Source organism: Quercus lobata, chromosome 9 (assembly GCF_001633185.2).
Source record: "Quercus lobata isolate SW786 chromosome 9, ValleyOak3.0 Primary Assembly, whole genome shotgun sequence".
NCBI lineage: Eukaryota > Viridiplantae > Streptophyta > Magnoliopsida > Fagales > Fagaceae > Quercus > Quercus lobata.
In genome coordinates this window covers 44,992,427-45,006,375 of record NC_044912.1, presented here as the reverse complement: position 1 = coordinate 45,006,375, position 13,949 = coordinate 44,992,427, and the positions used below count along the sequence as shown (strand labels likewise).

Here is a 13,949-nt window from a genome sequence, read left to right as displayed (position 1 = left end):
GAAGCTTCTTACACTTTAGTCCCAGGGACACCAAAAAAGAAAAGGACTTAAGAGTAGGAAGATATGTGCTTCAGGTCTGTTGATATTTTCTTAATTAAGGAAAAATTTCTTAATCTTACCAAAAAAAATAAAAATAAAGGTGATCTGTCTTTACTGATGCAGGACAACATTGGGGGGGAGGAGGGGACTACAGTTTACACTACTGTAGCTATATTGTTTGCAGTACCATATTGGCCTAGTATATCTAATGCTAATTAAGGGTATTTGAGTTTTTTTGGTTTCTTTTTATAAAGCATGGTTAAGATTAGTCTAAATGAAGGGTCGTGACTAATTCTTTCCAGGGTTTCAGAGTCTTGTCTACTTTTTTTTCTTTTTTTAATAACTTAGTGAACTTTTCTAAAGAAAAAACCCTTTGGACTTGCCTCTAGCTAGAAAACCTACAGGCAACTAACCCTACCTGCCAGAACCAATTGTTGGATAATCCAAGGGCATTCAGCCATGACAAGCTAAGCATTTTATGTTATGGATAGAAGATTTTAAAGCCATTTTAACTTCTGGACCTTTTGACATCAATGAAAATTGTCTTTGGTTTCTAGGTTCTTTGTAGAACACTAGGGTTTGCTTAATGAAGCACTCAAGAAGTTCTCTTTGTTTCCTTCTGAAAAACATAGACTTCAGTGGAAAATTATAGTAAATCATTCTCATTGCACTCCCAGAAAAAGGAGTGTTGCAATAGATTGATAGCCAATGTCAAAATTTAGTCGCATTATTATGAATGGGACATTTATAGACATAACTTGGGGCATTCCCTTCTAGCGATTCATGTGACCGATCCCAATTTGTATTTTGAGAATATATAACTGATCCCAAAATTTTGGGACTAAGGGTTTATTTGTTGTTATTGCTGTTCTTGATTGCATCACTTGTTGCGAAGAGTCTTTTACTTTAACTAACACCTCTTGGTGTATCCAACGAGACGTCCAAGATTCAAATCTCCCCTCCCTTTATTATAGCTATTGAGTTATCAAACTAAACAAAAAAAAAAAAAAAAAAGTTATTCACCTTGGGTCAAGATGATCTTCTTGAGTATGCTTAAGTATTAAACATGTTTCTATCTCAGAATTTGTGTATTTGGATAAATGGCGTTTGTTTAAATTGAAAGTAAAAAAAAAATAGTAAGTATTGAGTTTTATCTAAGAAAGAGGTTAAAAATATTATTACTCATACAACTTAGTATGGTGATGTCTGTAAAATACAACACTTCTTTCATACAAACTTCATAATGAATAACACATACTAAAGAGCTTAAGCTTCCTTTCAAATTTAAGAGACTTCACCACCTGAACTGCATAAATTGAGATAAACACAGCAAGTTCCTGTTAGTCTTTTGAGAATGAAATTAACAACTACGACTTTAACCGAAATAGTTTACTCCTTCAAATATAGGCAAGATCCAGTCACCTGCAAATATAGGCATGAGAAAAATGAACTTATAATCTATGACCTCACTACCTTGTAGCTCATGCAACACAATTTGCCACGCAAGGGATGGCCACTGGTAGTATAAAATAAGAAAATGTGCCTGATTGCAAATCTTGATTTAGAGTCTTGGCCTAGATTAAAAAGTGAGAAAGTGGCCCTCTTTTCTCAGTTTTGCTTCAGATCACTGATCTCTTTGTGAGTCTCACTAAATATGCTTCTCAAGAATATAGGTTTCTTTTTACACCTTGCTTGAATCAGTTTCCTATCATAATCAGGTTGTGTGGATTAGAATATCTTGGCACTACACCTGGGTTATGGAGATGAAACAATATATCAATCTCTTTATACGTCCAGTAATATGTTCCTCTCTCAGTCAGTCCAACACCCTGCTAATATCTTTTATACATATTTTCTCTTTGAGCTGTTATTAGTACGCTCACATACGTGCAGTCATTCATTCATTTGGTAATAATACTCTTTTCATTTTTTTAAATCGGAAATTCAACTCCCATTATGATTCTTGTGGAAAAATATTTAGTACTCTTTTAGAAACATGTATAACACAACTAATTGCCAGAAACTCTCCTAAATATTCACTTATTTTACTTCTGATGACTCCTTAATATTCACGTCTGACTTCTGAGATGCATTGGTTATAGAGAGAATTTTTTATATCTATTTTCTTTATGTAATAGAAATAATTAAGGCACAATTCTTCAAAAGTGGACTATTTTGAAATCAGTAGTTCACTTTTACACTTCCAAATTTAAAAAATCACCTCTCAATTAATTTTATTCTGTTTCTAGAAGGAGCTGAAGGAAAAGATAAGGTAAGAAGGGCATAGGGGATGGGGTATTTGTCAAAGTTTCAAGTAATGACATGATATAATAGTCAATGTTTAAAAAGTGATTTTTCAGCATCAAATTTTAATGGCGAGAAGTAATAGATTTCTTGATTGCAGGCCACGATGGGACTCATATATTTCGCATTCATAGCCATGAATAAAGATGATGGGCCAAAAGGGAGTGGAGGGCCTGGAGGCACCACCTCTACGGAGGACTCTTTAGAAGAAGCGAAAAGAATAATGGAAAAGTACAAGTAAAATAGGCAAAGAGTAAGTATGCTGGTTCTCCATTATTCAATTTACATATGCTACTGTTTTCTCCTGTAAAGTTGTGGCAGACATGAGGGAACAAGAAAGGAATACAAGTATACCTTCTTTTCTTTTAAATTGCTTGAATCATATCTCAACTTTATAGATGCTTCTATACTTTGCCAAAATCATATCTTGAGTTCTGCAAAGCTTTATAATATGTCCAATGTTTTTAAGTTGAGTCAAATTGAGCTTACATAATCTCGGATGAATCTTACTACAGATACAATGTCATTTTCTGTTTATCTTTCATTAGAGTTGCTGTATGGGGGGGAGTTCTAATGCTATGCATACGCAAAATGGTCTGTGCATATTTTTGTTAATTGGTATTATTCAGATTTCGGTATTCCTTCCATTAGAACTAGCCCATCCCCTTTCATCACCTATTTATTTTAAGATGAGGATCATTGCTGTTTATGCACTCATGTAGAACATTACCAGGCAATCCAACACCCAATCTGCCAAGACAATAAGCCTAGTCACGTGTATTGTACTATTGTTTCATTTTTTCAAGTCCATCCATAAGCTTTGCTCTAATATGCTTTTGAGAATGGTCCAGCTAACTTGATCATCAGGCTGCTATCTGAGTCTACATTAAAGCAGTCATATCATAAGATATAAAATGAATGCTTCTTTTTCTAGAAGATCCGTGTCATGATTAGGATGGTCAATTGTTGTAACGACACCAGCAAGCATACAATCATACTCCCATCTTTTCTATGAAAAATTATAATATAAAAATTTTCTTGGAGCTCTTGCCAAATAACAAAACAGGTGGGCCATGATTAGTCAAAAATTGGTGGACACAGCAATAGAGAACATCTAAAAGTTTGATTGGCACAACGCGGACAAAAGGATTTGGTTATCACTTATTTGTCACAATTCAATTCTTGATAATTGTCAAAGAAAGATATTCGTTTCCTGTCACAATTTGATATCATGATCTCAACATGTTCTTCAGTATTTATTTTCCAAATTGCCCCATAACCTTCTGTTATCTGATCAATGAACTATCTAATAGGTTCTCCATAAAAATTCATTTACTTTTCAAAAGAAAGTCGTATTACTGTGTGTTTAGATTAGCTGGAGGTGAAAATATGGTAGAATTTTAAGCTAAAAATAAACAGATTATACAATATGGAAAATGAAAGTGGCTGGTACAAATTTGGCAGTTCTATACAACTCAACTTTCATTTAGATTCCAGAAAAATACAATACCTCAGCACCTGAATTAATTCTGAAAGCACAAGTTCCTATCATATACGATGTATGTATATGCGTCTCAGAAAGAGAGAGCACAACCCGGGCTTTTGGGGCACATTATTTCTATATAATTACATTTAAACGGTCAGAGGATGGCCCATTCCCATAATACATAAAAGAATCCAGGTACTATTACACCCACGACAATTTTACAATAAAGCTTACCATTAATAATTTGCTACTTAGGTTTGTTGTGAAAATGTTTTGTTCGTAGCCTTATTCATAAGAGATAAATTAAACCTGAGAATCCGGATTCAAAAACCCGTATTTATTTCTTAACTCTGTCGAAAACTCTATTCTTCCATACTAATTATACACCGCAAACCCTCTCCCTTCAACATGTACTCGAAGGCCTTATTGATGTCGGAGAAAGGGACCCGGTGAGTTATAAATTTCTCCACTTCCAATTTCTGCAAGGAAAATTTTAAAAATAAAATAAGGTAATTTTTTCCTCTTTGTTTCTTCATGACATTAGACAAGTATATAAAAACCCAAAACTCGTTAAAGCATGAGAAAATGAGAGTACCTTGTTCATGTACATGTCAACAACTGAGGGAAGGTCAGTCCGAGGTTTGTAGTTTCCAAAGAAAGTTCCTTTGAGTGTCCTCTCATTAAGCACATTAATGGGCTTGGTCATGAACACCGCATCCTTGTTGGGCACTCCTACGAGCACAGCTACTCCCCATCCCTGCATTAACCAAAAAAACAAGACTCAGGTTAAAGTTTGACAGTACGAGTCTGGAGTACCAAGCCAAGTATTGGCCTAAAACTAATACACACACTCCAACTATAACTACTAAAACTATAATTAAAAGAACAGGGAATATTATAAGGAATTCCTGAAGGACAGCAACTTGGTACTTTCAGAGTACAGCGCCGTGGTATTCCCTCTTTCCCTCTTCTCATATAAATGATAATTTCCATAATGAAATTAAAGAAGAGATCTACTATTATCTGACAGGGGGGAAGCATCACATTGTTGTACTCATAGTATTGAATAATTATCATACAAAGAATAGGACATTCAAGCTACTTTAGTTTACATTGTTATCATAGAACCAACCTAATGTCAGACCAAGCTCTATCTTTATTATTACCAATGAATAAGACGAGTTAATTGTTAAATTATCTAGAAAACATACATCATGAACACACTCAAAAGCAGAGATCATGGCGTTAATGTTGCCAGTGCACTCTAAACTCCTGTCAACTCCACCATTTGTCATCTCAGCAATAACCTGAGTAGTTACAAAGTATTAGGAATCTAAAATATGACTCACTTATACTACGGAAATTCATGCAGCAAGATACTATAGGAAAAGTGAACTTTAGAATACAGAAGAGTTTTACACCTCTTGAACTGGTCTGTCATGGTCCTTTGGATTTACAAACTCAGTTACTCCAAATTTCTTGGCTAGCAATAAGAGAGAGAATCATAAGCTCAATATCATGGAAAATAAAAACTCAATCAACAAAAATGATGAAAGAGTACCTACCTTCCTCAAACCTCTTGGGGTTGAAGTCAATCCCAATAATCCTTGATGCCCCAGCAATTCTTGCACCTTCAGCAGCCTAAAGAAATAGAACAGAAATAAATTAAAGTGTAGAAAGGATCCAAATCTTACAAAAAGAATAAACAGAACAAAGATTTCAAACAAAATTTTCCATAACATACAGCCAGCCCAACAGCTCCAAGACCAAAAACAGCAACTGTAGATCCCTTCTTTGGTTTTGCAACATTCAAAGTTGCACCTAATCCTGAAATTTTTAAAAAAAAATTTCAGATTTTACATAAACCTCTAGGTGGAAGTTTCAGATGTAATACAGAAATCACCAACACAAGATTTCATTGGACATAAAACCTGTTGAGATGCCACAACTGAGGATGCAGACCTTATCCAAAGGTGCTAGCGGACTAATCTTAGTTAGGCATCCTGAATGAACAACAGTATACTCACTGAATGTGGATGTACCAAGAAAGTGATTTATAGGAGTCCCATTGATAGAAAACCTGGATTTTCCATCATTAAGCATAACTCCTCTGTCTGTATTTATTCTCAGCAGGTCACACATATTGCTTTCCTCAGACTTGCAGTGCCTGCAGTCCCCACACTCTCCAGTGAACACCGGAAGCACATGATCCCCAACTTGGAGGTCTGATACACCTTCCCCAACGCTTTCTACAACCCTGTTAGAATAAAATCTTGGCAATGAACATGCTATTGCATTTATAACAAACTATAGTAAAATACATAACTGTATAAATTCATCATTTAAGAAAATGAATGAAGAACAGAATCAAGACTCAAGTTGTAATTAGACACTTCATGGGGACAAAATTATCTTATTTTTTTTCTAGTAGTCAAATGCAGGATTTATGTGCTTGTCAAAGTTGTGAGCATGCAATCCATCTTGATGATGCGAAATTGCTGCAAATTCTTTGTTCATTTCTTATGATGACTTGTTTTCTTCATAATGAATCATTTCATCACGTAACACCTTCATTCTAGAGGATTTCTGCTTCAAAAGCTTCTAAGATAGTAGATATTCATCATGCCTGCGAGCTCCTGCCGCGTGGGATGCTTTTAAGATAACCCATTTAGGGTCTATTTGGATACTGCTTATTGCTGAAAACTAAAAATACTGTAGTAAAATAATTTTTAAATGTGTGAATAGTGCTATGAGACCCAGTTTTAAAGAAAAATTTGTTGAAATCCATACTTGTGGGTTCCGTAAACAATGCACGGAACCCACACAAAACAAAAACAGATGCACACCTCTGCTGTTTTCAGTGCAATCCAAACATACACAAGTATTAAATGAATAATGGGATTAATTGACAAACTTGTCCGTGTAGCCTGCTGCATTACTTGAAGACTCATACTACTGCAATATTCAAACATAACAGAACTCATGGACATAGATCATGGTTAATTCCATCAAAAACCTAAGATTTCTCACTCAGAAAATTTGATTAGGGAATGTGGCACTCAGTGTAAAGTATTACTAATTAAAAACAAATATGCCATAGCAATATTAATCTACAACTTACCCAGCTGCTTCATGGCCAAATATTCGAGGAAACAGTGGATTCTGGCCCTGAAAATTAAAGAAAAGAGAAAATGAAAAATGAAAAACAAAAGAGAGAGAAATTAAGTGCATTCTCAAAGGATTAATAATAAAAGCCAACTCAAATTGTTGTTTCAAACAAGAATCACCAAGTTTATGCCTTTGTTTTCATAGGAAGAGAAATTAAGGCCAGAAGGTATTGATTCTATTAGATAATTTAGATTCCATGACATATGAGTTGTAATGATAATCACAAACTGGACAATTAACTCAATGCATTCAAGAAGGAAACAACGGACGCCACTTTTTTTTTAGTATAGAGGCCAACTGCATCTGTTGTAACCAATACATCAATCTACTTTTGGCACAACATGGAGGTCCAGGAGATTTTCGACTACCATATTCCGAAGTTAATCTTAAATTTCACTTTATTGTGAATGGCTGAACCAAGACATCTCTATCGAATTTAGAGTGAGAACTGTGCAATTTCATAACATAGGACTCTGTAGCAAGTAGCAACTGTATTCTTTTAAAGAAATAGGAAGAAAGGAAACCATTAGGAAAAAAAAAATTTGATACAAAAACATTTCATATCCAACCTTGGCCTCCCAGAAGTAGAGATCGGTATGGCAAAGTGAAGTATATTTGATCTTGATCCTCACTTCCATAGTCTGTGGTGGAGCCACCTCGACTTGCTCTATCACCAGTGGCTTCCCTGCCTCCCACGCAATGGCAGCTTCAAATAAACATGTGCAAAATCCACACCTCCAATTATAATTCGAATACATCGAAAAAAACAAGGTGAAAAAAAAAAAAACCATTTCTTAATCAACAAAAAATAAATTTTTGACTACCAAAAAAAAAAAAAAAATGAGCACATACATAGTCCTAAAATATAGTGAACAAAAAACCCACTTGGCCAAAACAAAAGATTCTAACAACCAAAAAGCACAGAAATAATAAAAATAAAATCAAAAAGTAAATGCATGATAAAATATAAAAGTGTTCATACCTTTGCAGGGAATCACAAGGCCAGAAGTAGCAGACATGGTTGGTTCAATTTCAGAATGAATGAAGCGAAAATGTTTCTGTGTGAGGAGTTTAGAGTTATGAGCATAGGAATACGACACCAAAGAACCCAACCGCTTATACATTTATATATCACTGCGCAAAGATATTTTTTTGATGACACTGTACACTGATATAACTTACAGTAAAACTCAAACACCAATTGCTGTTGGCTGCCCATGGATTTACAAAGCCAAAAATATAAACCACTCCGATTAGGAAGGCAGCACACAAAGTTTATAGGCATATATTCCGTTTGCTTTCTCTGTAAAACTGCCCAATAAGTAGGCTTGCTTTCTGTGGATTGCCAAACCCTTTGCTCCTTTCCGGACACAATATTTCTATAAAAAATTATTTTGATTAGGATTCAATACCTTACGTACACGATTGTTAAGTTTTAATGTTACCATTTGCAATTTCGACTCTTTCTCTCTTCACTCTTCTGCTATCAATCCTATCAACCATTATAATGTTTATTATTTTTTTTTTTTCCAGAAAATATTTCTATCACAAAAAAGTTATCCAGGCTTTATTTTCCTTTCTTGTTTATTTATTTTTAAGTATAACAAGTAGTGAGAGAAATTTGAATTGAAATTACTTTGATTGGTCTCAAATAATATTATCAAAAATATTAGCAATTGGTAAGGTGTGATATTGAGAAGGGATTTATCACTTGGTCCCTGACACTAACTGTTGCATGCAGTTTTGGTGTTGGCGTATCAATGATGGGATCTTATGCATGGAACAGTATCCTTAGAGGGAGAGATATTATTCAAAGGGGAGCAATATGGAGGATTGGAAGTGGAGAAAAAATTAACATCTGGCAGCAACGCTGGCTGCCAAGAAAACACCCTCCATGGCTACTGAATTGTCCACTAGAAAGTTTTGAGAATCACACTGTGGATTCACTTATTGATCCGATCTCAAGAAGTTGGAATGAGGAGCTGGTAGATGGCCTATTTGGGGTAGAGGATGCAGAGATGATTAAGAAAATACCCCTGAGTCAAAATGCAGTAGAAGACACACTTTATTGGCCTTATTCCACCTCTGGTCACTACACGTGCAAGTCAGGTTATAGATTCCTTAAAGAGGAATCAGAGTCACTTACTCATGCACAAGCCCCACCAATCTGTGATGAGAAGGTTTGGAAAGCAATATGGAAGATGCAAGTCCCACCGAAGATTAGAAATTTTATTTGGCGAGCTTGTCACAATGTATTGCCGACCAAACAAGCTCTGATGAAGAGGAAAATAGTTGCTGAACCGATTTGTGAAAGATGCAAATTGGATGTAGAAGATGCAGAGCACGCTTTGTGGTCATGTCCGAAGTTGGATGTGGTGTGGGCTGATCAGGTACTGTGGAGTTTCAGGTATGAAGTTGGTTTCTCAAGTGTGAAGGAGTTGCTGTCATGGATGGTGGAGAAAGGAATGCCCCTGGAGCTGTTTGCATTTACGGCTTATAGGATTTGGAATCAACGGAATAAAGTCTGCATGAACCTTCAGTCCAATTCGCTTCATCAAGTGGCAAAACAAGCTAGAGCCATGTTGGCGCAATACCAGATGACCACACGGATTGCAGAAGTGCAGCTTGCAGCGACATCAGAGGAACAAGGTGGAGTCCCCCACAAGCTGGTTTTGTCAAGATTAATTTTGATGGCGCCGTGTTCAGTAATGCAAACTCGTCGGGTGTTGGAGCTGTAATATGGAACCATGATGGAGCTGTTATGGCCTCTTGTGCAGAAAAATTAAACCAAGCTTACAAGGCAGAGGAGATAGAAGCGTTGGCAGCACTTAAAGCATTACAGTTGGCTTTCGATCTGGGTTTCCAAAATGCCATACTTGAAGGGGACTCGCTTGGTCTAATAAAAGCTTTGAAGGCAGACGACCATAATTTATCTCCCCTAGGTCTATTGGTAGAGGATGTCAAGTTGGCTGCAAGTAATTTTGTTAGTTTGTCGTATTCGCACATTAAGAGAAACGGTAATAGTGCAGCTCATAATCTGGCGAAATATGCTATAAGCATACCAGATTTTCAAGTTCGGATGGAAGATGTCCCATCACATGTTGTTTCGTTTTTACATTCAGATGTAGTTCATTTACCTTAATAAAATCATACAGATTTCATTCTCAAAAAAAAAATCCTCTTCCCCATATATGTGTGTGTTTCTCAAATAAATAAAAAATAAAATAAAATAAAAAATTAGCAATCCAAAAAAATAATCATATACAAGAACACAAATATTTACGTGGAAAACTCTTTCTTTTGAAGGGAAAAACCACGGACAAACTCTGAATAATTTTACTATTATCAAATCAATTATAATAATTTTTGTGCACGTCTCACGACTAAAGTAAAAATCTCTCTTGTTTTCTTTGCTCTCACACACACTAATTATCTTTCTCAAAGACGGCAATATTTTGCTCTCTCCTTTCTATTTTTCTTCTCCATGTACAGCTCTCTCTTTTGGCTGTCTTCTTTCTCTAAATGACTTCCTCTTTCAATTCACTTGTGTGTTCATCTTTTTTTAGCACCACACGCGTTCCTTTTATATAAAAGCATGCCCTCACACTCTTAATTCAATTAGGAGTAGGAATCTTGGTACACCACGTAAAGTATTTTGCAAGGAATTAGGGCGGGGGGGAGGGGGGGTTGTCTTCCACCCAAATTACTGCATCTGATACTGATTTAGCATGTCTAGCCAACTGATGGGCAGCAGCATTGCTACTCCTACTTGCGTACTTTACTTCCCAAACCTTAAAACTCTGGACCACATGGATAGAGCTTTCCACCACTTTTTTGATAAAGCTTGGGGGCCGATTTACACCTGATAGAGCAGACATTACTGTCAAGGCATCACCTTCCACAATCACTTCTCCAAGGCCTAAATCCCTTGCTAGTGTAATCCCTTCCTCGGTAACCTTGGCTTCCACCTCCAACGCCCCCAAGGGGAGGGGCAATTTCTTGCTCATAGCCCCATAATTTGATCTCTATCATTTCTAATAATCACTCCAATTCCACAGCAGTGGGGGTCCTTGAATATTGCTCCATCTACAATGATTCTGTACCACCTCGACTTTGGAGGGCGCCAATGAGGTCTGGCTTGAGGAGGCTGCTTTTGGGGCTTCAGGTTGCTCATGTTACTTTGTCTAAATTCTTCTACATACTTGCCTGCTTCCATTGCAATACTTTTCGCTTGCTTGCTCTTGCCTTTGTGTTTAATAGCATTTCTGTTCTTCCACACACACCAAGCAGTGGTTGCAAAGAGTTCCCAGTCAAAATCATTTGGCTTCTCCATAAGATTCCACACCAAGTCAATAAACTTTCCTTGAGGCGATATGCCATTGGGCAAATTGATACCAAACTCTTTCCAAACCTTTGCTACGATTCTGCACCCTCATAGAATATGGTCTGATGTCTCCCTTTCCCCATAAGGACACAATCCTCCACCACAACTATTTTTCTATTTCTCAAACAGTGGTTTGTAGGGAGAATATTTTTGCACGACCTCCACATAAAGTGTTTGATTTTGCTTGGGCAATTCAAGCTCCAAATAACCTTAAACATTTTCTTCATTTTCGCGTTGTCTGAGCAATCACCTCAATCCCTTATTTTTTTTGTCTCTTTTAAGACTTTTAGTGCCACTCCATAAGCGCTCTTGACTGAGAATTCTCCATTTTTTGTCCACACCCATGATTGATAATCTTCTGTCATGCCCTAGCTGATTGGGATTCCCAAGATTGTTTCCGCTTCATAATGCAAGAACGTGTTCCTTACCCTTTCAATATTCCAGCAGCCCTAATCAAAATCTATCAGTTGTTCAACCTTTTCCAGCTCTAAAGCCTCGTTTCTTGGGCTCACTACCTTAAAAGAATCCTCGGTTGGCAACCACCTGTCCTTCCATATGTTCACCTTTTTCCCATTACCAACATTCCACCTTAGACCCTTATCATTAGTGCTTCGTGCCGCGACAATACTCCTCCAAACATAAGAAGGACTCCTCCCCAATTGAGCATCCATAAAGGAGACTTTTGCAAAATATTTAGCTTTAAAAACACTATGGAGCAAAGAATTTGGGTTTTTTAGGATCCGCCAACTTTGTTTGGCTAACAAGGCCAAGTTAAAATCCCTAAGGTCTTTGAAACCCATTCCCCCCCTTAGATTTTCTAGTGCATAGCTTCTCCCACATCATCCAAGCCAATTTTCTCTCATTTTCTTTCTAACCCCATCGGAAGTTTCTGACCAAAGAGTTCAGATCCGTGCATAATGAATCGGGGAGGAGGAAGAAACTCATCGTGTAAGTGGGAGTTGCTTGGGCCACTGCTTTAATGAGGATTTCTCTACCTGCGTTGGAGAGAAGTTTTCCTTTCTAGCTTGCGATCCTTCTTCCCACTTGGTCTTTTATCCGACTAAAAGCTTTCTTCCTTCCCCTACCCACCATAAGGGGTAGCCCAAGATATCGCTTATGTTGTTGTATGATTTGTACTCTAAAGAGATTCTTCACCTCCTCCTAGGTTTCCCTCGAGGTATTTTTGCAAAATAAAAGCAAGGTTTTCTCTTTGTTTAAATTCTGACCTGAATCAACCTCATAATCCTTTAGAATCTTCATAACCCGGTTGCCTTCCTCCCTTGTAGCTTTGTAAAAAATTATGCAGTTATCTGCAAAAAGGAGGTGCGATATGTGTGGAGCCCCTCTGCACACCAAGATCCCTTTAATTCTCCCCATACTAGTCTCCCTCCTTAGCATTGCTAACAAACTTTCAGCACATAGTAAGAAGAGATATGGCGATATAGGGTCGTCTTGCCATTAGCCCCTTGTTGAGATGATTCTGCCCATCGGCTCCCCATTTATTCGGACTGAAAAGGATACTAATTTGACACACATCATAGATAGGGAGATCCACCTTTCTTGGAAGCCCAATTACTCATAACCTCTTCAAGGTACGCCCACTCAATTCTATTGTACGCCTTGCTCACATCGAGCTTTACTTCCATCAACCCCTCCTTCCCTTTCCTTTTTTGATTTATGCAGTTCATGGTCTTGTAGTTGATGAGCACATTGTCTGTGATCTGCCTCCCTAGCACAAAGGCGCTCTGTTCCTCACTTATCATTTTGGGGAGAATTTTCTTTAACCTGTTGGCAAGAACCTTGGAAATAATCTTGTAAATTACGTTACATAAGCTTATAGGTCTAAATTCTGAAATTTTATGTGGGCATTTAACCTTAGGGATTAGACATATATACGTTTCATTAAGGACCTAAGGCATCCTACCCGAGTTTAAAGTATTCAGAACATAATTAATCACATTACCACCCAGTATATCCTAGTATTTTTTATAAAAGATTGGGGGCATACCGTCTAGTCCTGGTGCTTTCGTTGGGTGCATATGTTTTAGAGCAGTCCTAACTTCATCCTCCTGAAATTCCTCCAGCAATTTGATATTCATCTCCACTGAGATTCTTGGAGTGACTCCTTCCACTTTAACCTCATGATTACTGGGTTGCACAGAGCTGTAAATCTCCACAAAAGAATCCAAGATCATATGTTCAATCACCCCTCAATCCTTGTGCCAACTACCATCCGATCCCGTCAAACCTGCAATCCTGTTTTTCCTTTGCCTTTGTGTAGCCGTGGTGTGAAAAATCTTAGTATTACGATCCCCACACTTCAGCCATATAGCCCTTGATCTTTAATTCCACATCACTTCCTCTCTAGTTAGACACTCATTTATTTCCTTCCTCAATTCTTGAATTTCTTTTGCTGTTTCATGGAGTAAGTTGAGAGTCTCTAGCTGTTTAAGGTGTTCTTGCTTCTGCTTTAGGATCTTATTTACATTGCAAAAGACCTCTTGGTTCCATCTCTATAAGTGGGTTTGAGAATTCTTGATTCTATCCTGAATTTGGGTGTCTGGGCTT

At 37.1% G+C, this 13,949-nt stretch overlaps 1 protein-coding gene across 4 annotated transcripts; it reads right to left on the bottom strand.

Annotated features, from left to right (window-relative positions):
- Positions 1-3,790: 3,790 nt before the first annotated feature.
- On the bottom strand, positions 3,791-8,511 carry LOC115959765 (alcohol dehydrogenase-like). 4 transcript variants are annotated; one of them, XM_031078321.1, is made up of 11 exons: positions 8,180-8,511; positions 7,980-8,055; positions 7,567-7,682; positions 6,951-6,997; positions 5,761-6,086; positions 5,574-5,656; positions 5,395-5,470; positions 5,251-5,312; positions 5,041-5,136; positions 4,425-4,586; positions 3,791-4,308 (listed from the first exon to the last, which is right to left on the bottom strand). In XM_031078321.1, the coding sequence occupies exons 2-11, from the start codon at positions 8,014-8,016 to the stop codon at positions 4,192-4,194; spliced, it is 1,122 nt and encodes a 373-aa protein (XP_030934181.1). In that variant the 5' UTR covers positions 8,017-8,055; positions 8,180-8,511; the 3' UTR covers positions 3,791-4,191. The 4 variants fall into 4 exon arrangements, with proteins under 4 accessions (XP_030934181.1, XP_030934180.1, XP_030934178.1 ...); XM_031078320.1 differs by having other exon boundaries at positions 7,567-7,703; positions 8,180-8,510; XM_031078318.1 differs by lacking the exon at positions 8,180-8,511 and having other exon boundaries at positions 7,567-7,703; positions 7,980-8,173.
- Positions 8,512-13,949: the final 5,438 nt, after the last annotated feature.